Raw genomic sequence first — 20,424 nt, 5'->3', positions numbered from 1 at the left:
AATATTTTGTCTTGCCCATTCACCCTCTGAATGGCACACATTCACAATCCATGTCTAAATTGTCTGAAGGCTTAAAAATCCTTCTTTAACCAGTCTCCTCCCCTTCATCTACATTGATTGAAGTGGATTTAACAGATGACATCAATAAGGGATCATAGCGTTCACCTGGATTCATCGCTTTCATGGAAAGAGCAGGTGTTCCTAATGTTTTGAACACTCAGTACATATACACTACTGTTCAAAATGTTGGGGTCACTTAGAAATGTCATTTTTTTCGAAAGAAATGCTTTTTTTTTAACCATTAAAATAACATCAAATTGATCAGAAATACAGTGTAGACATTGTTAATATTGTAAATGGCTATTGTAGCTGGAAACGGCTGATTTGTAATGGAATATCTAAAGAAGCAATAAAACTGGCCTTCTTGAGACTAGTTGAGTATCTGGAGCATCAGTAATTGTGGGTTCGATTACAGGCTCAAAATGGCCAGAAACAAATAACTTTCTTCTGAAACTCATCAGTCTATTCTTGTTCTGAGAAATGAAGGCAATTCCATGCAAGAAATTGCCAAGAAGCTGAAGATCTCGTACAACGCTGTATACTACTCCCTTCTCAGAACAGCACAAACTGGCTCTAACCAGAATAGCAAGAGGAGTGGGAGGCTCCGGTGCACAACTGAGTAAGAGGACAAATACATTAGAGTGTCTAGTTTGAGAAACCGACGCCTCACAGGTCCTCAACTGGCAGCTTCATTAAATAGTACCCGCAAAACTCCAGTCTCAACCTCAACAGTGAAGAGGCGACTCTGGGATGCTGACCTAGGCAGAGTTGCAAATAGAGATTTGGGATGAGTCGGACCACAGAGTGAAGGAAAAGCAGCCAACAAGTGCTCAGCCCATGTGGAAACTCCTTCAAGACTGTTGGAATAGCATTCCAGGTGAAGCTGGTTGAGAGAATGCCAAGAGTGTGCAAAGCTGTCAACCAAGGCAAAGGGTGGCTACTTTGAAGAATCTCAAATATAAAATATATTTTGATTTGTTTAACACTTTTTTGGTTACTACATGATTCCATATGTGTTATTTCATAGTTTTGATGTCTTCACTATTATTCAAAAATTTAGAAAATAGTACAAATTAAGAAAAACCCTTGAATGAGAAGGTGTTCTAAAACTGAACGGTAGTGTGTATATATATATATATATATATATATACTCAACAATGGATCAAATAAGCTGATTAGTAAACAAAACTTTATGAGATAATATTACTACTGGAGTGAAATCTGAGTTCATGCCTGAATAGTTTTATTAGAACGAGAGATACATGTCCTCCGTTAAAACAAATCTAAAGTATTTCCAGAGAAACATATATAAGCATAGCACTCCCTAGGCCTGTTCATTAGGCCTGTTCATGACTATAATCAGTTACCGACTCTCTACCCATGCTTTTCATTACATCAGTCTTTCCCCCGGTCCATTTGTTTTGGGTTGGTACATGGTAGCATTGGGTCTGACATTTTAATGCAGACTACCTGCTGTTTCTTTGTAGCATTATTATCACACAGTATCATTCAGCCAATGTCTTTCATTGAGCTTTCACTTACAGCCATTGTTTTATTATGAGCAGCAGCGGGGGATTGGACGAGATCTGCGTTCAGATTGGACAACATGCTTATTACGTACTCAGTATCATATCGTAGACACAGACTAAGCCCGCTCTGGAGGGATGTGATAGCCTGAAACAACTTACACATACAGTGGGGTTTTCTGGATTTTTTTTCTCTCATTTTGTCTGTCATAGTTGACGTGTACCTATGATGAAAATTACAGGCCTCTCTCATCTTTTTAAGTGGGAGAACTTGCACAATTGGTGGCTGACTAAATACTTTTTTTCCCCACTGTATCCTACATCACATTGACCAGATATACACTAAAAGCCTTTTGGTTGTGTGGAGGTGTTTCTTTGTCTCATTGACATTATATGGAATTAGTTATGTTATACAGTGAGGGAAAAAAGTATTTGATCCCCTGCTGATTTTGTACGTTTGCCCACTGACAAAGACATGATCAGTCTATAATTTTAAAGGTAGGTTTATTTGAACAGTGGGAGACAGAATAACAACAAAAAAATCCAGAAAAACGCATGTCAAAAATGTTATAAATTGATTTGCATTTTAATGAGGGAAATAAGTATTTGACCCCTCTGCAAAACATGACTTAGTACTTGGTGGCAAAACACTTGTTGGCAATCACAGAAGTCAGACGTTTCTTGTAGTTGGCCACCAGGTTTGCACACATCTCAGGAGGGATTTTGTCCCACTCCTCTTTGCAGATCTTCTCCAAGTCATTAAGGTTTCGAGGCTGACATTTGGCAACTCGAACCTTCAGCTCCCTCCACAGATTTACTATGGGATTAAGGTCTGGAGACTGGCTAGGCCACTCCAGGACCTTAATGTGCTCCTTCTTGAGCCACTCCTTTGTTGCCTTGGCCGTGTGTTTTGGGTCATTGTCATGCTGGAATAACCATCCACGACCCATTTTCAATGCCCTGGCTGAGGGAAGGAGGTTCTCACCCAAGATTTGACGGTACATGGCCCTGTCCATCGTCCCTTTGATGTGGTGAAGTTGTCCTGTTCCCTTAGCTTAAAAACACCCCAAAGCATAATGTTTCCACCTCCATGTTTGACGGTGGGGATGGTGTTCTTGGGGTCATACGCAGCATTCCTCCTCCTCCAAACACGGTGAGTTGAGTTGATGCCAAAGAGCTCCATTTTGGTCTCATCTGACCACAACACTTTCACCCAGCTCTCCTCTGAATCATTCAGATGTTCATTGGCAAACTTCAGACGGCATGTATATGTGCTTTCTTGAGCAGGGGGACCTTGCGGGCGCTGCAGGATTTCAGTCCTTCACGGCGTAATGTGTTACCAATTGTTTTCTTGGTGACTATGGTCCCAGCTGCCTTGAGATCATTGACAAGATCCTCCCGTGTAGTTCTGGGCTGATTCCTCACCGTTCTCATGATCATTGCAACTCCACGAGGTGAGATCTTGCATGGAGCCCCAGGCTGAGGGAGATTGACAGTTATTTTGTGTTTCTTCCATTTGCGAATAATCGCACCAACTGTTGTCACCTTCTCACCAAGCTGCTTGGTGATGGTCTTGTAGCCCATTCCAGCCTTGTGTAGGTCTACAATCTTGTCCCTGACATCCTTGGAGAGCTCATTGGTCTTGACCATGGTGGAGAGTTTGGAATCTGATTGATTGATTGCTTCTGTGGACAGGTGTCTTTTATACAAGTAACAAACTGAGATTAGGAGCACTCCCTTTAAGAGTGTGCTCCTAATCTCAGCTCGTTACCTGTATAAAAGACACCTGGGAGCCAGAAATCTTTCTGATTGAGAGGGGGTCAAATACTTATTTCCCTCATTAAAATGCTAATCAATTTATAACATTTTTGACATGTGTTTTTCTGGATTTTGTTGTTGTTATTCTGTCTCTCACTGTTCAAATAAACCTACCATTAAATGTATAGACTGATCATTTCTTTGTCAGTGGGCAAACGTACAAAATCAGCAGGGGATCAAATACTTTTTTCCCTCACTGTAGCTAGCACATAAAAAAAACACTTAATGTGGTTTCACATAAAGTTCCATTTGATCCTGTTTCACAGCATGGTTTATCAAAAATCTGCAGTGTATATACACATTGATACAGACACATTAGTTATTACTCACCAAATGGTCTATTCCGATACTGTTCCATCCTAGCATTATGGGTAGGAAGGATATAAATGTGGGGATTACCCAGCATCCTCCTAACATAAGAGCCACTCTCAGTGGTGTCATCTTATTCCTGTAGACCAGCGGCTGGCAGCAGATGGCATAGTACCTGTTGTAAGAAAGATGGGATAGAGGGAACTACAGTATATATGATTACATTCAATTCAAGCTTTTATTTCATTAGACAAAATGCTGGTCAACAAGTGTACCTTGCATGTGAAATGACACCTTGTGGAAAAACACATTATCCTTGCGTTAAAGACAGATAAAATATATACTTGTGATCTCAAAAGTTTTGATGATGCTTTCTAAAGCTGTCTTTTTCTCATGTTAAGAGCATACTGTACCTGAGAGTTTTGCTATATCTCTGATATTTTAGACATCAATGCTCTCTACCTCTCTGCTGGGAAAGTGCTATTAGAGGGAAAGTGCTATGATCATTAAATTATTTGCAACAAGCAATTGGATTCTGAAATCCCTGAAATGTCTTCAGCCACAAATTGCTACTTGGCCTGGCTGAACCCACTGTCTGTAGAGTTTGAGAGGTTAACCCTACCTGATGTCCCAGAGACCTCAAATGTTGACTTCCTTTTTCTCTTTAAGGGACTTCAGGTTACAACATGACCACACAGCAACCAGGTCGAAGCTCTCAGATGTGATTGCTTTATGATTGGTTTTTAACTGATCGTTGACATTTGACAGTTCAATTCATTACTATTCCACTAAATAGAAAAAAACACAGAGATTGATCATTCCATGCATATGTTGGCACTATTTCACTGTAATATGTTCCCCACTGGATGGGGTTTATCTCAAACATCACATGAATCCTCAACCGGGTCACAGGGGTGGCCACCTGGTGGGTAGGCTTGTGGATGAGCAGCTTGTCACGTAGACTTTGATGTAGGCTCCAGAGTGGTAAACCTCTCCCTCTCTGACTAGCTAGTCTGGGTACCAGTCTCTTTAGCTAACGTTCCACTCCTTGCCACTCCTGTCATTTGCCAAAGAAAATGATTTACGGTGCAGTTGCTGATTGGTAGTTGGAAACATGACAACGTAATGGAACATGGGGTGCACACAATATTATAATTTTAAGAATAACAACAAACAATACCATTACAACCTGGTGTGGTCATTCCTTTGTGAGAAGGTTCTCCCATCTCCACAGAGAAACTGGAGCTCTGTCAGAGTGACCATTGGGTTCTTGGTCACCTCCCTGACCAAGGCCATTCTCCCCCAATTGCTCAGTTTGGCCGGGCGGCCAGCTCTAGGAAGAGTCTTGGTGGTGTCAACCTTCTTCCATTTAAGAATGATGGAGGCCACTGTGTTCTTGGGGACCTTCAATGCTGCAGAAATGTTTTGGTTACTCTTTCCCAGATCTGTGCCTCGACACAATTCTGTCTCGGAGCTCTATGGACAATTCCTTCAACCTCAAAGGTTGGTTTTGCTCTGACATGAACTGCCAACTGTGGGACCTTATATAGACAGGTGTGTGCCTTTCCAAATCATGTCCAATCAATTGAATTTACCACAGGTGGACTCCAATCAAGTTGTAGAAACATCTGAAGGATGATCAATGGAAACAGGATGCATCTGAGCTCAATTTCGAGTCTAATAGCAAAGGGTCTGAATACTTATGCAAATAAGGTATTTCTGTTTTTTATGTTTAATATATCTGCAGAAATATCTAAAAACTAGTTTTTGCCTTGTCATTGTGGGGTTTTGTGTGTAGATTGCTGAGGTTGATTAATTATTTAATCCATTTTAGAATAAGGCTGTAACGTAACAAAATGTGGAAAAAGTCAAGGGGTCTGAATATTTTCCGAAGGCACTTTAGCTAGGTGGGACAACCACATATCACAGTCATAGTAAGTACATTTCTCCTCAATAACGTAGCTATCAGCTAAGTCAGAGATAGTAAAAAATAAAATAAAAAGTGTCAGTGTTAGTTAATGAAAGGCATTCTATTTTTTTCTTTTTTGGGGGGAGGGGAGGGTGAGAAGGTGGGGTGAGGGGGCGTGTTGTGGGATTATTTAAGATACTCTTTGAAGAGGTAGGGTTTCAGATGTTTTCAGAAGATGGGCAGGGACTCTGCTGTCCTAACTTCAGGGGGAAGCTGGTTCCACCATTTGGGTGCAAGGGCAGAGAAGAGTTTGGACTGGGCTGAGCGGGAGCTGCCCTCCCATAGGGGTGGCAGGGCCAAAAGACCAGAGGTGGCAGAACAGAGTGCTCGGGTTGGGGTGTATGGTTTGAGCAAAGCCTGAACGTAGGGAGGGGCAGTTCGTAGGCAAGTACCATGGTCTTGTAGTGGAGGAGAGCTTCAATTGGAAGCCAGTGGAGTGTGCAGAGCATTCTGCATTCTGGATAAGTTGCATGGGTTTGATGGCACAAGCGGGGAGCCCAGCCAACACCGAGTTGCAGTAGTACAGACGGGAGATGTGGATTAGGACCAGTGCCGCTACCTGTGTGAGGTAGGGTCGTACTCTACGGATGTTGTAGAGCATGAACCTGCAGGAGTGAGTCACTGCTTTGATGTTTGCAGAGAACGACAGGGTGTTGTCCAGGATCACGCCAATTTTCTTTGCACACCGTGGAACACCGTGGAATTGTCAACCGTGATGGAGAGGTCTTTGAGCGGGCAGGCCTTCCCCGGGAGGAAGAACAGCTCTGTCATGTCGAGGTTGAGCTTGAGGTGGTGGGCTGACATCCAAGCTGAGATATCTGCCAGGCATGCAGAGATGCGTGTCGCCACCTGGGTGTCAGAAGGGGGGAAGGAGAAAAGTAGTTGAGTGTCATCTGCATAGCAATGATAGGACAGGCCATGTGAGGATATGACGGCGCTGAGTGACTTGGTGTATAGAGAGAAGTTGAGAGGGCCTAGAACTGAGCCCTGGTGGACACCAGTTGTGAGAGTACGTGGAGCAGACACAGATCCTCTCCACGTCACCTGGTAGGAGCGGCCTGCCAGGTAGGATGCAATCCAAGAGCGTGCAGAGCCTGAGACTCCCAGACCTGAGAGGGTGGAGAGGAGGATCTGATGGTTCACAGTGTCAAAGGCAGTGGATAGATCTAGGAGGATGAGAACAGAGGATAGAGATTTAGCTTTGGCAGTGTGGAGAGCCTCCATGACACAGAGAAGAGCAGTCTCGGTTGAGTGACCGGTCTTGAAGCCTGACGGGTTAGGGTCAAGAAGATCATTCTGAGAGAGATAGCGAGAGAGTTGGTCAGAGACAGCACACTCAAGTGTTTTGGAAAGAAAAGAAAGAAGTGATACCAGTCTGTAGTCCCCTGTCTTCTGAGCTGAATATTCTGAGGCCACAGGCTCCCCACAGTCAATCAGTTCTTCCATCCCTGTGCAGTATTCAGTCTCTGGCCAAAAACCATCGCTGTAGTTGTTCACCCCTCGGCTTGGTGTGACATTCCTGGCATGTGTTCATCACATTTTGTCCTAGCAAAACTGGGGCCTACTGTAAGGGATCACAATACACAGGTCTTTCTGTCTCACTGTGCCACAGCACTGCCCGCTGCAGCCCATTGCAGCCTGACACATCTTCAAAGCACTACTATATTTACTCTCACTCTCACTGTTGATTTGACTCTGTCACCCTGAGGCTGTTTTCATGACTCAGAGGGATGTTAGTGAGGTCATTTCATATTTCATTGCAGGTGAACTGAACTGGAGTCACCAACTGTTAACAACATAAATGAGCAGACCACCTGATTAGTCGGTCCGATGCAAAAAGCTGACACATCTGAAAGAAAATAGTCCCAGGCCGGTTTTCCCGGAGTTCTATGCAGCAGTTTTGTACTCACAAACTAGGATGCTTTTTATGTGCCTGCCTGTGTCTCTTGAGTAATGAGTTCAATATGGCTCTGAAACAGCATGACTGTATTAATAAAATGTTTGTGAGTCTAGGTTAGATGGAGCATGGCTGTATGTGTGCACTGTGCTGCTTATCGTCTCAGCTAGCCAAAACCTGGCCTGTGTGTCAGAGTGCCAGTGGCACAGCAGCAGTGTGGATTGTTGACAGCAGGCCAGCCTTCTACATCTGTTCACCTGGCTTATTGAGCTCACTTTGGCAACCAATAGCTACTTATAGGACATATAATGGAAAACAGATGGGACCAACAAACCAGGCACTTACACTTTAATTACATGTGATCCATGTGATCAAGTTTGCTGCTGTAAGTAGTCAAGGTTGGAGTTTAATTTAAGAGACAGGAATGAACAGTAAAAAATGAAATAAAAATCCTCACTCTTCGGATGGCTGCGTTTAATGACGGAGAAATGAAAAGTGTGACCAATCTGCATGTGAAATTAGGGAGCAAAACATCCTTCACTTCTCCCCTTCATCCTAAATGCATGTTTTCAATGTTTGAGTGATCCATCATTAATTTCAAATCTTCCTTCAGGTCTTATGCTTGGATGGAATAGGGCATTATAGGAAGTTGTGTAAAACAAAAATCCAAGCTCTGCTGGCACCGCACAAATGTATACTGAACAAAAACATAAACACAACATGCAACAATTTCAAAGATTTTACTGAGTTCATATGAGGAAATCTGTCAATTTAAATAAATAAATTAGGCCCTAATCTATGGATTTCACATGACTGGGAATACAGATATGCATCTGTTAGTCACAGATACCTTAAAAAAATGGGCCTCACAATGAGCCTCAGGATCTCGTCACTGTGTTTTTGTGCATTCAAATTGCCATCGATAAAATGCAATTGTGTTCATTGTCCGTAGCTTATACATTACCCCACCGCCACCTTGGGGCACTCTGTTCACAACGTTGACATCAGCAAAACGCTCGCCCACATGACGCCATACACATGGTCTGCGGTTGTGAGGCCGGTTGGACGTACTGCCTAATTCTCTAAAATGACATTGGAGGCGGCTTATGGTAGAGAAATGAACATTCAATTCTCTGGCAACAGCTCTGGTGGACATTCCTACAGTCAGCATGCCAATTGCACGCTCCGTCAAAACTTGAGACATCTGTGGCATTGTGTTGTAACAAAACTGCACATTTAGAGTTGCCTTTTATTGATCCCAGCACAAGGTGCATCTGTGTAATGATCATGCTGTTTAATCAGCTTCTTGATATGTCACACCTGTCAGATGGATAACTTATCTTGGCAAAGGAGAAATGCTCACTAACAGGGATGTAAACGAATTTGTGCCAAAACATTTAGAGAAATACCCTTTTTGTGCGTATGGAAGATTTCTGGGATCTTTTATTTCAGCTCATGAAACATGGGACCAACACTTTACATGTTGCGTTTATATTTTTGTTCAGTATATGTTGTGGAGAAATTAACCTGAAGGCAAATGAAAAGCAGACATCTGTGCTGTACGAGCAGAGACCAAAGCGCTAGCTACGAACATTTTATTTCAACCCTCTTCTATTTTTGAGAAACAGATTGTCCATTCAGGCTCTCTTGCCTTTTTTAAATACACCACCCTTAGTAAAACATAATGTATCTCATGTAGCCTTTCTATTTTGCTGATCTGATATATATTTACTGCTTAGAAGACCGTTGCATTAAAAAACACAGCAGTCTTTCTACTGTTCACTGTAGCAATTTTTTGTCCTTTTCATTTGTATTCACTCACTGACTGTCTACAAATGAATGGCTGTATATCCTGAAGCTTTTCAGTTTTTCTCTTTGCCAATATCAAGGACTTACTGTCACAGTGAACTGAAGATCTCTGGAAAAAATGTATGATACCAGAAAGACTACATAAAAAAATACTCAAATTCTTATTCTTCTCAAAGCAATTGTTCTAGAAAGAGTATGGCTGTCTGAGGATGTGCAAACACGGATGACTACTAGTACACAGTGGAGCACAGAGAGTTGGGGTGCGTGAACTGATAACATTCATCCACTATTCATGTACTGTCCTACAAGACCCAAAATAATTTGGTGTCTCATTGAAATTCCTATGAAGAAAAAAAAAAGGCAGAAAAAATTACTTGAAAAGGCCAATTAGAGAACAACAAAATGACTCTCGCCTACAGCGCATGTAAACACACTACGCTCTCTAAATCAGTTTAATCGAAGAATAGAATTTGAACATTTAAGGCTTGAGGGGCAGATTGGAAATATGAGAGGAGAGAGAGCCGTTTGGACTCAGGTCAGTCCATGTTTTACACCCTTTTAAAGGAAATGACATCGCTAATATTGTTTTATGCGATAACTAAGTGACTGCATAAAGAACTGCCAGGCGAGAGACCATTTCTGTTGCATTTTTCTTCCTCGTAAAGACTTACAATGGCAAATGGGTTGTGAAATGGCCAAAATGAGTCTGTTTCTCTTTTCCGGCAAGATTCATGATTGTCTGAACTGGCTGGTAGCAGTCCTAGCTTACTGGAACCTCCCCTGGAGCTTGCAGCTTGACGCATGCAAGTAATAATCCACACACTAGAGTTGTGCAATATACAAGAGAGCTTACTTCACTTCACTGAGCATTGAGGGATGAAACGATGAATAAATGGAACCGCCATACGTTACATCATTCATTCTCAAATAATGAAATCCGCCGTTCACCTTAAACACATTTCCTTTTCGTGTACACTCTTGTCTCCATGGAAAGGTGTGCGCTCTCAATAAAACAACTATAGAATATAGCCAGCAAAATTCCATCTGCCATTAACATTAATTGAAGAGCTATCAGTGGGTTAAACTTAACAGCCATCTCTTCTCTGGGGAGAGGTGGAGAGCAAGAGAGAGAGAGAAAGAGAGAGGGAGCGAGAGAGAGAGCGAGAGAGAGAGAGAGAAAGAAAGACACACAATTTTTCATGCAAAATGCTTTCTCTATCTCTCTCTCTTTCTCTCTCGCTCTCTCTTCTCTCTCTGTCCTACTGTCTGACCCTTTGACCCCGGTAAGATCCATCCCAGAAACCAGGAACATTACCAGAGTATCACCTAAGATTTCTATTAAGTTATAGTTAGGTTTTATATAACATTAGGATGAAACATCCCAAAAACATTCAAAGAATGTTTTTGATAACAAAATGCTTAATTTTTTTCAGAATTTAAAAAAATTAAATATCCTTGGAATGTTCTCCTAATGTTCACTAAAATGGAGTGCACAACATCTGTAACAACCACCACAGAACATTTCCCAAAAATGTTCTCATTAGGTTTCCAGGTAATATATTAACACAATGTACCAGTAATGTTCTTAGAACATATTGCTGTAAAAAAAATGAGGGAACAATAGAAGTGGTTCTGAGGAAATATTACATGAACGTTCTGCTACTGTTGATGGATATGTTATTCAAAACACCCATAACAACAAACAGGAACAATTCCTACAATGGTCTCATAAAGTTAAAGTGTGACATTATGGCATGATGGTTCCAATAACGTTCCGTGAACATACTTCAGCAATAAAATATTGCCACAATAGAAGTTGTTCTAAAAAAACATTCCTGGAATATTCAGCTAATGTTGATTGAGATTTTCCTACTAACACCTATAACAACAAACAAGAAACATTCCTGCGAGACTCTAAATATGAAGTAATTCTGTAAGGTATGATCCAGAATTGTTCTAAAAACATACTTCAACGATAATGAAAGTAGCTCCCAAAACATTGCTCCATGTTCTGCTAATATTAAGATGTGTAATACAGAGCATTAGCAAAGTAATTCCCAAAACATTGCTCCAACGTCATGCTAATGTCACGATCGTCGAAAGGAGGAGACCAAAGCGCAGCGTGTTGAGCGAACATCGTAGACTTTATTTAATTAAAGAAACCACGATAAAAACAACAAACCAAAATGACGAAAGTGAAGTCCAAATCTGACACTGACTAAACAGGATCAAGGAAACAAAAACCCACAAAACCCAGGTGAAACCACACAGTATAAATATGGCTCCCAATCAGAGATAACGAGCCGACAGCTGACACTCGTTACCTCCGATTGGGAGTCATATGACTAATAAAGAACAATTAACCCAAACATAGAAATGCACAACCAGAAATCCCCAACATAGAAATACACCCAAACAATGAAAATGAACAACCCTGGCTCAATAATAAAGTCCATGGAGCCAGAGTGTCACAGTACCCCCCCCCTAAAGGTGCGCACTCCGGGCGCACCAGCATACAGTCTAGGGGAGGGTCTGGGTGGGCGTCTGTCCATGGTGGCGGTTCTGGTCCAGGTCGTGGTCCCCACCCCACCTTAGTCACTTTCCGCTTCCGTAGCCCCTTCCACATGACCACCCCCCCACTAAACCCCACTGGATTAAGGGGCGGCACAGGACTAAGGGGCAGCACCGGACTAAGGGGCAGCACCGGACTAAGGGGCAGCACCGGACTAAGGGGCAGCACCGGACTAAGGGGCAGCACCGGACTAAGGAGCAGCACCGGGCTAAGGGACAGTACCTGACTGAGGGGCAGCACCGGACTGAATGGCGGATCCTGGCTGGCTGGCTCTGGCGGATCCTGGCTGGACGGCTCTGGCGGATCCTGGCTGGACGGCTCTGGCGGATCCTGGCTGGCAGAAGGCTCTGGCTGATCCTGTCTGGCAGAAGGCTCTGGCTGATCCTGTCTGGCAGAAGGATCTGGCTGATCCTGTCTGGCGGAAGGCTCTGGCTGATCCTGTCTGGCGGAAGGCTCTGGCTGATCCTGTCTGGCGGAAGGCTCTGGCTGCTCCTGTCTGGCGGAAGGCTCTGGCTGATCCTGTCTGGCGGAAGGCTCTGGCTGCTCCTGTCTGGCGGAGAGCTCTAGCGGCTCCGGTCTGGCGGACGGCTCTGAAGGCTCATGGCAGACGGGCGGCTTTGCAGGCTCAGTACCGACGGGCAGCTCCTGCGGCGCTTGGCAGACGGACAGTTCAGACGGCGTTGGGCAGACGGGCAGTTCAGGCGCCGTTGGGCAGACGGGCAGTTCAGACGGCGTTGGGCAGACGGACAGTTCAGGCCCCGTTGGGCAGACGGCAGACTCTGGCCGTCTGAGGCGCATCGTAGGCCTGGTGCGTGGTGCCGGAACAGGAGGTACCGGGCTGAGGACACGCATCTCAGGGCTAGTGCGGGGAGAAGCAACAGGGCATGCTTGGCCCTGGGGACGCACCGTAGGCCTGATGCGTGGTGCCGGAACTGGAGGTACCGGGCTGAGGACACGCATCTCAGGGCTAGTGCGGGAAGCAGCAACAGGGCCTGCTTGGCCCTGGGGACGCACATAAGGCCTAGTGCGGAGAGCAGCAACAGGGCATGCTGGACCCTGGGGACGCACATGAGGCCTAGTGCGGAGAGCAGGAACAGGCCGGGCTGGGCTGGCGACGCGCACCGTATCTCTGGTGCGAGAGGCCGGAACAGGCCGGGCCGGGCTGGCGAAGCGCATTGTATCCCTGGTGCGTGGAGTAGGAACAGGCCGGGCTGGGCTGGCGACGCGCACCGTATCCCTGGTGCGAGTGGCCGGAACAGGCCGGGCTGGGCTGACGAAGCGCACCGTATCCCTGGTGCGTGGAGTAGGAACAGGCCGGGCTGGGCTGGTGACGCGCACCGTATCCCTGGTGCGAGTGGCCGGAACAGGCCGGGCTGGGCTGACGAAGCGCACCGTATCCCTGGTGCGGGGAGTAGGAACAGGCCGGGCTGGGCTGGCGACGCGCACCGTAGGCTTCGTATGAGGCTCAGGAACAGGCCGGGCTGGGCTGGCGACGCGCACCGTACACTTGGTGCGGGTGGCAGGAACAGGCCGAACCGGGCTGGCGACGCGCACCGTACACTTAGTGCGAGGGGCCGGAACAGGCCGTACCGTACGGGGAACACACACTACTGGCTGTACCTCGGGATTAGGAACGGGCCGGACCGGACTGGTTACACACCCCAGTACCTCTCGCCGAGCCTCTACACCTTCCTTCCCTGCTTTACCCAGTAGCCCCCTTAACCTGGTAGCCTCCTGAATCCGTCCCTTCTCTGCCTCCGTCAGCCCCCTTAACCTGGTAGCCTTCTGCATCTGCCTTGTGGCAGCCTCCTGCTGCTCAGTCGCCCAAGCCATGTGCCCCCCCCAAAAAATTTATTGGGGTTGCCTCTCGTCCTTCCGACGTTGGCTCTGCCGACGCCGTTGCTCCTCTCGCCGTCGCCTCTCCACCGTCTCGCTCCATGGACGGCGATCCATACCCTCCAGGATCTCCTCCCAAGTCCAGGACCCTTTACCGTCCAACAGTTCCTTCCATGTCCAGACCCTTTGCTCCTGGACGCGCTGCTTGGTCCTTTTATGGTGGGTTTTTCTGTCACGGTCGTCGAGGAGTGAAGGAGACCAAGGTGCAGCGTGTGAAACGAACATGGTACTTTATTTAGTTAAAGCACAAAAAACAAGAAACACGACTAGTGAAGTCCACAGTCAACCTGACTGAAAACGGAAACAATAACCCACCATGCCCACAGGAAAACATGCAGTATAAATATGGCTCCCAATCAGAGATAACGAGCCGACAGCTGACACTCGTTACCTCCGATTGGGAGTCAATGACCAAACCTAGAAATAAACGTGACAGAAATGCAAACATAGAAAATCACCCAAAACCCAACAAAACACAATACACCCTGGCTCAAATACAAAAGTCCCGGAGCCAGAGTGTTACAGCTAATATTAACAGAGCATTTGCAAAGTAGTTCCCAAAACATTGCTCCCATGTTCTGCTAATATTGATGTGTAATACAGACCATTCGCAAAGTATTCAGACCCCTTCACTTTTTGCGCATTTTTTACGTTACAGCCTTATTCTAAAATGTATCAAATAAATGTTTTCCTCATCAATCTACACACAATACCCCAAATGACAAAGCGAAAACAGGTTTTTATAAGTTTTTGCAATTGTATTAAAAATAAAAAAACAGAAATACCTTATTTACATAAGTATTCAGACACTTTGCTATGAGACTCGAAAAGGAGCTCAGGTGCATCCTGTTTCCATTGGTCATCCTTGAGATGTTTCTACAACTTGACTGGAGTCCACCTGTGGTAAATTCAATTGATTGGACATGATTTGGAAAGGCACACACCTGTCTATACAAGGTCCCATAGGTGGCAGTTCATGTCGGACCAAAAACCAAGCCATGAGGTCGAAGGAATTGTCTGTAGAGCGCAGAGACAGGATTGTGTCGAGGCACAGATCTGGAGAAGGGTACCAAAACATTTCTGCAGCATTGAAGGTCCCCAAAAATACAGTGGCCTCCGTTACTCTTAAATGTAAGAAGTTTGACACCACCTAGACTTTTCCTAGAGCTGGCCGCCCGGCAAAACTGAGCAATCAGGGGAGAAGGGCCTTGGTCAGGGAGGTGACCAAGAACCCGATGGTCACTCTGACAGAGCTCCAGAGTTCCTCTGTGGAGCTGGGAGAAACTTCCAGAAGAACAACCATCTCTGCAGCACTCCACCAATCAGGCCTTTATGGTAGAGTGGCCAGACGGAAGCCACTCCTCAGTAAAAGGCACATGACAGCCCGCTTGGAGTTTGCCAAAAGGCACATAAAGGACTCTCAGACCATGAGAAACAATATTCTCTGGTCTGATGAAACCAAGATTGAACACTTTGGCCTGAATGCCAAGCATCACGTCTGGAGGAAACCGGGCACCACTCATCACCTGGCCAATACCATCCCTACGGTGAAGCATGGTGGTGGCAGCATCATGCTGTGGGGATGTTTTTCAGTGGCAGGGACTGGGAGACTAACGTGAATGGAGAAATGTACAGAGAGATCATTGATGAAAACCTGCTCTAGAGCACTCAGGATCTCAGACTGTTGCAAAAGTTCACCTTCCAAAAGGACAATGACCCTAAGCACACAGTCCTTGATTGGCCCAGCCAGAGCCCGGACTTGAACCCAATTAAACATCTCTGGAGAGACCTGAAAATAGCTGTGCAGCGACGCTCCCAATCCAACCTGACAGAGCTTAAGAGGATCTGCAGAGAAGAATGGGAGAAACTCCCCAAATACACATGTGCCAAGCTTGTAGAGTCATACCCAAGAAGACTCGAGGCTGTAATCACTGCCAAAGGTGCTTCAACAAAGTCCTGAGAGATCCTTGATGAAAACCTGCTCCAGAGCACTCAGGATCTCAGACTGGGGAAAAAGTTAACCTTCCAACAGGACAATGACCCTAAGCACACAGCCAAGACAACGCAGGGGTGGCTTTGGGACAAGTCTCTTAATGTCCTTGAGTGGCCCAGCCAGAGCTCGGACTTGAACCCGATTGAACATCTCTGGGGAGACCTGAAAATAGCTGTGCAACGACGCTCCCCATCCAACCTGACAGAGCTTGAGAGGATCTGCAGAGAAGAATGGGAGAAACTCCCCAAATACAGGTGTGCCAAGCTTGTAGCGTCATACCCAAGAAGACTCGAGGCTGTAATCGCTGCCAAAGGTGCTTCAACAAAGTACTGAGTAAAGGGTCTGAATACTTATGTAAATGTGATATTTCCGTTTTTTATATACATTTGCAAAAATTTATCAAATCTGTTTTTCCTTTGTCATTATGGGGTATTTTGTGTAGATTGCTGAGGGGGGGGGACATTTAATCAATTTCAGAATCAGGCTGTAACGTAACAATATGTGGAAAAAGTTAAGGGCTCTCAATACTTTCCGAATGCACTATTATATGAAGTTGCCAAACTTTTAATTAAATGGCTACCAAACATAGCTATAACATTTTTAAAGAATGGTAATCAAGTAGATTTGAACCTGCGATCTGCCATCTTCAAGCCCTGTAGATGATTTAGTCTGCTGCACCAACAGGATCCTAATGTTTCTAGTAGTTTTCCCTTTGTACTGCAATCCTTACATTTTTATCCAAACTATGGGTATGATATGTCTTAGTAAATATGCATATCTATGTACACCTCACCTCAATCTGCCAGGCAATCATTTAAATAAAATCAAAGTTTATTCGTCGCGTACACAGATTTGCAGGTACAGCAAAATGCTTGTGTTTCTAGCTCCAACATTGCAGTAACATCTAGCAATACAAAACAATACATACATAATCCAAAAGTGAAAAGAAATGAAGAAATATCAGAATGAGCAAAGTCAGAGTCCGGAATATAAATATATATTTATACAGTGCCTTCAGAAAGTATTCACACCCCTTGACTTTTTCCACATTTTGTTGTGTTACAGCCTGAATTGAAAATTGATTAGATTGAGATTTTTTGTCACTGGCCTACACACAATACCCCACAATGTCAAAGTGGAATAATGTTTTAGGACATTTTAACACATATATTAAAAATGAAAAGCTGAAATGTCTTGAGTCAATAATTTTTAAACTCCTGTCACGCCCTGGCTCTGGGACTCTGTTATGTTGAGCCAGGGTGTGTTGTTTCTATGTGTTTTGTGTGCTAGGGTTATTATCTAGTTCATTTGTTTCTATGTTGGGCGGTGTGGTTCTCAATCAGAGGCAACGTGTATCAGCTGTTGCTTGTTGTCTCTGATTGGGAACCATACTTAGGCAGCCTGTTTTCCACAGTGTGTGGTGGGATCTTGTTCCGTATGGTTTGTATTGTAACCAAGGACTTCACGTTTCGTATCGTTTGTTGTTTTGTTTCGTGTGGTGAATTAATAAATAAAGTATGTTCACTTATCACGCTGCGCATTGGTCCACTTCCTCTGACGATCATGACAGAAGATCCCACCATAACTGGACCAAGCAGTGTGTCCAGGAGCCAACGCCAGAGGTGACTCTGATGAATATCAACCTCGACTGGGTCAAGCAGCGTGAGGAGGAGCGAGGCTGGACTTTGGAGCAGAGGAGCGAGAGTCTGGCGAGAGCCATGGAGGCCTGGCCCACGGGGAGGAGAGACGCCCAGAATTTTTTTTTGGGGGGGGCTCACGCCGTGGACGACGGGGCAGCAGGAGGCCGGGATAGAGTGGTTCAGCGGGTTGGCAAAGGAGGCCGCCAGGTTACGGGAGTCACTGGTCACCAGGGGGAAGGAGAATGTAGAGGCACGGCGAGAGGTACTGGGGTGTGTTGCCAGTCTGGTCCGGCCCGTTCCTGATCCCCGCGTAGGGCCAGTGGTGTGTGTCCCCAGTACAGTCCGGCTTGTTCCTGTCCCTCGCACCGAGCCTGTGGTGCGCGTAGCAAGCCCGGTCCGGCATGTTCCTGCCCCTCGCACCAAGCCTGTGGTGCGCGTCGTCAGCCCGGTCCGGCATGTTCCTGCCCCTCGCACCAAGCCAGTGGTGCGCTTCGTCAACCCGGTTCGGCCCGTCCCTGCTCCCCGCACCAAGCCAATGGTGCGCGTCGTCAGCCCGGTTTGGCCCGTCCCTGCTCCCCGCACCAAGCCTGTGGTGCGCGTCGTCAGCCTGGTCCGGCCTGTTCCTGCTCCCCGCACCAAGCCAGTGGTGCGCTTCGTCAGCCCGGTTCGGCCCGTCCCTGCTCCCCGCACCAAGCCAATGGTGCGCGTCGTCAGCCCGGTCCGGCCCGTCCCTGCTCCCCGCACCAAGCCTGTGGTGCACGTCGTCAGTCCGGCACAGCCCGTGCCTGTTCCACCGGTGCCTGGTCCGGCACCGGTCAGCTGCTCCACTCCGGAGCTAGAGCAATCCGCTCCACCAGTGTTCAGTCCAGCTCCGGCCAGCAGGGCCAGACCGGACCAGGGGCGCTTTGGGGGGTTTGTTGGAGGGTGGGGGTCAAGCCCGGAGCCGGAACCGCCTCCGGGGAGGAAAGCCCACCCGGCCCTCCCCTGTTCGGTTTATGTTTGGCGCGGTCGCAGTCCGCGCCTTTGGGGGGGGGGTACTGTCACTCCCTGGCTCTGGGACTCTGTTATGTTGAGCCAGGGTGTGTTGTTTCTATGTGTTTTGTGTGCTAGGGTTATTATCTAGTTCATTTGTTTCTATGTTGGCCGGTGTGGTTCTCAATCAGAGGCAACGTGTATCAGCTGTTGCTTGTTGTCTCTGATTGGGAACCATACTTAGGCAGCCTGTTTTCCACAGTGTGTGGTGGGATCTTGTTCCGTATGGTTTGTATTGTAACCAAGGACTTCACGTTTCGTATCGTTTGTTGTTTTGTTTCGTGTGGTGAATTAATAAATAAAGTATGTTCACTTATCACGCTGCGCATTGGTCCACTTCCTCCGACGATCGTGACAACTCCTTTGTTATGGCAATCCTAAATATGTTCAGGAGTACAAATGTGCTTATCAAGTTGCATGGACTCACTCTGTGTGCAATAATAGTATTAAACATGACTACCTCATCTCTATACCCCACACATACAATTATCTGTAAGGTCCGTCAGTCGAGCAGTGAATTTCAATAACGGATTCAACCACAAAGACCAGAGGTTTTCCAATGCCTCGCAAAGAAGGGCACCAATGGTAGATAAAAAATAAATAAATAAATAAAGCAGACATTGAATATCCCTTTGAGCATGGTGAAGTTATTAATTACACTTTGGATGGTGTATCAATACACCCAGTCACTTCAAAGATACAGGCTTCTGTCCTAACTCAGTTGCCGGAGAGGAAGGAAGCCACTCAGGGATTTCACCATCAGGCCAATGGTGACTTTAAAACAATTACAGAGTCTACTGGCTGTGATAGGAGAAAACTGAGGATGGATCAACAACATTGTACTTACTCCACAATACTAACCTAATTGACAGAGTGAAAAGAAGGAAACCTGTACATGATAAAAATATTCCAAAACATGCATCCTGTTTGCAATATGCCAATAAAGTAAAACTGCAAAACATGTGACGAAGAAATTAACTTTATGTCCTGAATACAAAGCGTTATGTTTGTGGCAAATCCAACACAACACATCACTGAGTACCACTCTTCATATTTTCAAGCATGGTGGTGGCTGCATCATGTTATGGGTATGCTTGTCATCGGCAAGGACTAGTGAGTTTTCTATGATAAAAAAGAAACTGAAGCTAAGCACAGGCAAAATCCAAGAAGAAATCCTGTTTTCAGCAGGACAATAACCTCAAACACAAGGCCAAATATACACTGGACTTGCTTACCAAGAAGACGGTGAATGTTCCTGAGTGGCCTAGTTACAGTTTTGACTTAAATCGGCTTGGAAGTCTATGGCAAAACTTGAAAATGGCGGTCTAGCAATGATCAACAACCAACTTGACAGAGATTGAATCATTTATTTAAGAATAATGTGCAAGTATTGTACATTTGTGCAAAGCTTACCCAGAAAGACACTTATCTAATCAAGATATATTTGTTTTTTCTAAGGTTCAGGGCAGGGTACTGGGCGGAGGCCGACTAGTGATGACTTTAACAGTCTGAAGGCCTGGAGATAGAAGCTGTTTATTAGTCTTTCAGTCCCAGGTTTGATGCACCTTTACTGTCTCTGCCTTGTATATGTTTGTACAATAAATGTCTAATAAATTGTAATGTTATTCAAAATGTCTGCCATATGTGTTTCTACATGGATTGTTGTACAACTAACTTCCTCAACAGTAAAATAACACTAACACATGAAAGAAACCTTCATGGACTGTTCAAACGTTTTATAATTCTGGGAACATAGGAATAACATTCTTGCTACATCAAAGGAATGTTTTGTGCACCCTGATACAAACATTTTCTGAATGTCAGAACAACTGGGCAGTTTTAGTGTTAAGGGAACCTATCTCTTTTCATATCCCCACAATATTCCCATAACCTAAAAAATGTA

The 20,424-nt window shown here is 45.4% G+C and overlaps 1 protein-coding gene across 1 annotated transcript in view; it reads right to left on the bottom strand.

Moving 5' to 3' along the window:
* Positions 1-20,424, bottom strand: part of LOC311107550 (5-hydroxytryptamine receptor 4-like) — a gene marked incomplete at both ends in the record, with an annotated part of 113,030 nt that overhangs the window by 52,900 nt on the left and 39,706 nt on the right. Inside the window, 1 exon segment of the mRNA XM_084150057.1 lies at positions 3,735-3,888. Coding sequence (XP_084006183.1) covers positions 3,735-3,888 — 154 coding nt within the window.

The sequence above is a fragment of the Coregonus lavaretus genome (assembly GCF_964263955.1).
Source record: "Coregonus lavaretus genome assembly, chromosome: 32".
Lineage (NCBI taxonomy): Eukaryota > Metazoa > Chordata > Actinopteri > Salmoniformes > Salmonidae > Coregonus > Coregonus lavaretus.
This window is presented reverse-complemented; position numbering and strand designations above follow the sequence as displayed.